The sequence below is a fragment of the Cebus imitator genome, unplaced genomic scaffold (assembly GCF_001604975.1).
Source record: "Cebus imitator isolate Cc_AM_T3 unplaced genomic scaffold, Cebus_imitator-1.0 Scaffold178, whole genome shotgun sequence".
Classification (NCBI taxonomy): Eukaryota; Metazoa; Chordata; class Mammalia; order Primates; family Cebidae; genus Cebus; species Cebus imitator.
This window is the reverse complement of record NW_016107493.1, coordinates 3451377-3456986: the sequence shown is the minus strand read 5'-3', so window position 1 is coordinate 3456986 and position 5610 is coordinate 3451377. Positions and strand designations below refer to the sequence as shown.

Genomic DNA, 5610 nt, shown 5'->3' with positions numbered 1-5610 from the left:
GAGGTGGGCGGATCACGAAGTTAAGAGATCGAGACCATCCTGGCCAACATGGTGAAACGCCGTGACTACTAAAAATACAAAAATTAGCTGGGCGTGGTGGGGGGACACCTATAATCCCAGCTACTCCGGAGGCTGAGGCAGGAGAATCGCTTGAACCTGGGAGGCGAAGGTTGTAGTGAGCCGAGATCGCGCCACTGCACTTCAGCCTGGTGACGGAATAAGAGTCCGTCTCAAAAAAACAAAAAACCACCACCACATTCCGCGGGAACAACGGCCAAGAACGGCCTTATCATGGGAAAATCTTATCAACATCCTGCAGGGCAGCAAGCCATATGGCCCAGACCCCTCCCGCCATACGTTTAAGTACCCCAGCGGTGGGCACTGGCTGGTTCCCTGCTTCTGTAGGTCTTAGTCTGGACCTAAAGCCTGCATTTGCTGTACAGCCGCCTCTCGGTCTTTAACGCTCACTTTCCCTTCAGAATTTAACAAGGAGCTTATTCTTAAAATATGTGCCCAGTTACAGCCATAAAGGTATCATAGACAGGGAAATATGCTGCCCACGTTGGGCCTAATGCAGGCACCATGAGGATCAAGGTGCAGAGCATTGTTTTCTATTGGCTCACAAAGCTGACACGCCCATACTGATCCCATTAGTAATTTGAAGCCATCTGACGCTAGTGGTGTAATATTTTTTTACTTATTTCTTTCTTGAGACAGGGGTCTCGCTATGCTGCCCAGGCTGGTCTCGAAATCCTGGGCTCAAGTCATCTGCCCGCCTCGGCCTCCGAAAGTGCTAGGGTTACAGGCGTGACCCACCGCTCCGTTAAGCACTATTTTTAAAGCAATTGTTTGAGTGGTCGGTCGCAATCAGGGAATATGCTATTTTGTGTCATGATTCCCACACTTTTCGTTGTTCACAAGGTGTTGTTTTATCGTTGAGAAACAATTTTCAGTAAGTGGGGACAACACTCTCCTCCCCAAACACTTCCAGCGTTTTCTTGGGATCGGGAGACTAGAGAAAACAGATCGGCGACCGGCAGCTTCTTCCTCTCCGCCACAGTTGGCTCCCCGGCCCCGGTACCTAAGCCAATGGTGGTCACGCGCACGCCCCCGCCCGCCCCGCCCCCCGCGTGCACGCCCGTGCATGCCCCGCCCCGCGGCGGAGACGCGCTCGCTGCGTCATCAGTGTTTTCGAGCCTAGTCCCGACGCTGCGGCTGTCAGCTCCATTTTGCTGTCGTTGCCCGTCTCAGTCAGCTGTGTGATTCCCGTGATAGCGTTACAAGCTTTGTCTCCTTCGGCTTGGTGTCTCTGTCCAGGACGGTAAGACGCAGGAGGGAGCGGACTAGATGACAGGGCCGTTCCTGTGAGCTTCGCGGGCGTCTGGCGCTGCCCCTTTGTCCCGCTTGTTTGCTGCTCCCAGTGCGCGGTGCGACCACTGCGTGCTGCCTTCACTCCCGGGCTGCACAATGGCGGCGCGCCCCTCTTTCCTGCGCGGCTGAGCCCGTGGCCGCCGGGTCCAGCCTGCCGGGGTAGTGACGGTGTTTGCTAGGCCGGCCGCCCCCTTGGAGCGTAACCCCTCCACAGACGGAACGGCGCCGCCTGACGCGGGATAGCCCGGCGGGCGCCATGTTGTCGGCCGCCTCGGTCGAGCTGTAAGATGGCGGCTGGGCGGAGGCCAGCCTCGGTCACAGGGCGGAAAGGCGAGGCTCCCTGTTGGGGGTGGGGTTTGTTGGGATTCCAGAAAAACGCCGCTGTGGGGAAATGTTGTCTGCAGCTAGGGGAGAAAGAGAACCCATGGGGGTTACACTTAATGTCTAATGATTAAAGGGTCGGCGTAAACATCGCGAGTGGCTTTGTCCTCAGTGGCGTTAACAAAAACCAGATTAAGGGACCGGAGGAAAGAGAAATTACTGGGTGTATTTGAAGGAGCGTTGTGACAGAAGTCCGGTGACCGAGCATTTTATGCGATGGCATTTCAGCCCACTCCCACTGGGTTAACAGTTGGAGTTTTTTTTTGTTTGTTTTTTTTTTTGAGACTGATTCTCTCTCTCGCCCAGGCTAGAGTGCCGTGGCGCGATCTTAGGTCACTGCAACCTCCGCCTCCCGGGTTCAAGCGATTCTCCTGCCTCAGCCTCCCGAGTAGCTGGGATTACAGGCGCCCGCCACCACGCCCGGCTAATTTTTTGTATTTTTAGTAGAGACGGGGGTTTTACCATATTGGTCAGGCTGATCTCGAACTCATGACCTCAGGTGGTCCAGTCGCCTCGGCCTCGCAAAGTGCTGGGATTACAGGAGTGAGCAACTGCGCTTAGCCTGCTTTTTTCTTTTTTGACACAAGGTATCGCCCTGTACGGAGTGCGCAATGATGGCTCACTGCAGCCTCGACTTCCAGGCTCAGGAGATCGCCCACTTAAGCCTCCTGAGTAGCTGGGACTACAGGCGCGCACCACCACCCCCGGTTTTTGTTGTTGTTGTTTTTTCCTATGTTGCCCTGGCTGGTCTCGAATTCCTGGGCTCAAGCAACGCTCTTGCTTCGGCCTTCAAAGTGCTGGGGTTCTGCGCCCGACCCAGTTTGAGTGCTTCAAAAATTGTACCCAGGCCGGTCCAATGGTAGTGGGTTATCAGAACTTACTAATATTAGTGTAACGAAAGTTGGTATACAACCCCCACCGCTGAATTTGACTGACTTAAAAAAAAAATTCCTACACGAAGACAGGGAGGGGTCCCGCCAGTAAGCAAGATACCGGCAGTTTATGAAGTCGTTCTATATAATGTCTTTTTCAAGTTGTTAGAGATTTTAGATTGTTGGAAGCATTTTTGAAAAGAAGGTAGCTCCTACCATTCTCAAATTGTGTTAACATTGCGTTTAGGATAAACTATATCATAGTACGTGCTTGGGAGTGGTACCGGAAACATGGTGTTTTGTCGTTTTTCTATTCTGATGCCACCGTTGCCTTCATGTGTAATTAAAGTCTTGGGTAGTTTACCTATTTACAGAAATAGTTTATAATGATTTTGTGTGATGATTCTATCTGCAACTCACGTACAACTCCGATTACGTTTGCAGTAGTCAGAGTAATGCGGTGTTGGTGAAGAACATTAATGATTGCGTTTGAGTTGGAGACTAGTTTCTGATACCCGTTTAAACTAGGAGAATGACGTGTGGACTCTTATAGTGCATTTGTGCTACTGGTTAACTTTTTTACATTCTTCCAATAAATCTGGGCATGACATGGCTAATGCAGAGAGCGTGTGAATAAAGTTCAAACTCCAGTATATGGGCCAACACAATTGGATTTATCAGTGATTTCAGATTGGGTGACAATGATTTTTGAATTTTGATTTTAAAAAAATTTAAGAGGTAACAAGGGGACCTTTGTAAATAAGAGTTTTAAACAGCTCGGTGTGGGATACAATTTAACTAGGAAAAACTTGCCTTTTGCGTAGATGAGACACTCAAAGAGAACTTACTGTCCTGATTGGGATGACAAAGATTGGGATTATGGAAAATGGAGGAGCAGCAGCAGTCATAAAAGAAGGAAGAGATCACATAGCAGTGCCCGGGAGAACAAGCGCTGCAAATACAATCACTCGAAAATGTGTGATAGGTAAGAAGGGTACTTAAAATGTCTGAATATAAAAATTTATATATATATGTATATATATATATCAATTTTTTTTTTTGAGACGGAGTTTCACTCTTGCTACCCAGGCTGGAGCGCAATGGCGCGATCTCGGCTCACCGCAGCCTCCGCCTCCTGGGTTCAGGCAATTCTCCTGCCTCGGCGTCCTGAGTAGCTGGGATTACAGGCATGGGCCACCATGCCCAGCTAATGTTTTTTGTATTTTTAGTAGAGACGGGGTTTCACTATGTTGACCAGGATGGTCTCGATCTCTTGACCTGGTGATCCACCCGCCTTGGCCTCCCAAAGTACTGGGATTACAGGCTTGAGCCACCGCGCCCGGCCTAAAAATACATTTTTATGATAAAATTAGTATCACTTAAATACATGGTTACTGTTCCTTTGTGTTTCCAATGAGAGATTTCGGTGGTTTGTAATGTTTGTAAAATTGTGCTGGTTGTGGGGGAGTCTTAAGTGCTGTCTGGAAAGATTTACTGAGAATGTGAGGATATTTGGTCTTAGCATAAAAACATTGAAAATAATTTTTATTTCTCTAGCCATTATTTGGAAAGCAGGTCTATAAATGAGAAAGATTATCATAGTCGACGCTACATTGATGAATACAGAAATGACTACAATCAAGGATGTGAACCTGGATATCGCCATAGAGACCATGAAAGCCGATATCAGAACCATAGTAGCAAGTCTTCTGGTAGAAGTGGAAGAAGTAGTTATAAAAGCAAACACAGGATTCACCACAGTACTTCACATCGTCGTTCACATGGGGTATGAACGTTTTTAAAATATTTTGGAAATTTTATATCCCATGTGGAACAGAAAAACTTGAATTTTTGTGTTTATTTGAGAAAGTTTTAAGATGAAGCATCTCAGTTTTAATCTGCAGGATTTTTTTTTAGTGTTTGTGCATTGGATAGGAACTTCCTGAAATAAAGTATACATTTAGTGTTATATTTAATTATTGTCTCCTAATTGGCATTCTGGTGAAATGGTGAAAGTTAATTTAGATTAGTTGAAACTGATTACTAAATATTCTAAAAAGTTTTTTATGATACTTCAAGAAATCTGGTTTTGATATATTGAAACCTTATCAGAAAAGTAGAACAGTCATTTTATTTTTGTATAATTTAGGATTAGGTATGCTTCTTTGTTCTAACAAGGCATGTTTTCTAACCCTTCTTTCACTAAGCAAACCAGAACAGATTTGAACCGTTACAAGTTACATATTAACAGCTCAGATGACGCTAAAAATGCCATAGTGTTGTTCTTGTATGCCAAATCTTTTTTCCCCCAAAATCAGCACTTTAATTTTATTTACTGTTATAGTATTTGTTTTCTTAGATTAGGTAGGAAGTCTTAATTAGGCCACCATCTACTTTAACAAGTAAATATTACATCCTACAATTTTGCAACATTAAATTAGAACACTAGAAACTAAAAAATTATGTTTCAATGAATGCTACAAATAAGCATTTTTTTTTTTTTTTTTTTAAGAAAAACAATTGTATTATGTTTTGTTGCCTTGCCACTTTGAGTATCTTATCTGAAAATCTGTTCCTTGCCATGTTTTTCTCCTGTTAACATAAACTATGTGCCCTGTGAATTTCTGGGGACTGAATTTGAAATTGCTCCTGCCAACCGTTTGTGGCCTGGCGTGTATCTGAATGCCTGAATATCTCCCCGCTGAATGAATTTCGTATTCTGCCCTGAATTCACTCGGGTATATTGATTGGCTGGATGATCTTGGTGCGGCTCACTTGACGTTTCCAGAAGAGTCACCGAAGGAAAAGAACCAGGAGTGTAGAGGATGATGAGGAGGGTCACCTGATCTGTCAGAGTGGAGACGTACTAAGTGCAAGATGTATAGAATATTTTTCAACACTTATTAACTTTTCAGATAACATAATCTATATATAGATTAAGCTTTCAGGGATTTGGAAATCTTTTTTTCTTTCTCTTTTTTTTTTT

The 5610-nt window shown here is 45.3% G+C and overlaps 1 protein-coding gene across 2 annotated transcripts in view; it reads left to right on the top strand.

The window, feature by feature from the left end:
* Window positions 1-1145: 1145 nt before the first annotated feature.
* The window catches only part of CLK1 (CDC like kinase 1), an 18638-nt gene continuing 14173 nt past the window's right edge, over window positions 1146-5610 (top strand). The window contains exons 1-4 of one of the 2 annotated variants that reach the window (XM_017545228.2): window positions 1146-1321; window positions 3449-3609; window positions 4182-4410; window positions 5413-5503. In XM_017545228.2, the coding sequence (XP_017400717.1) occupies window positions 3449-3609; window positions 4182-4410; window positions 5413-5503 (481 nt within the window). In that variant the 5' untranslated portion in view covers window positions 1146-1321. The remainder of the gene's footprint in view (window positions 1322-3448; window positions 3610-4181; window positions 4411-5412; window positions 5504-5610) is intronic. The other variant, XM_017545229.2, reaches the window with a different exon arrangement.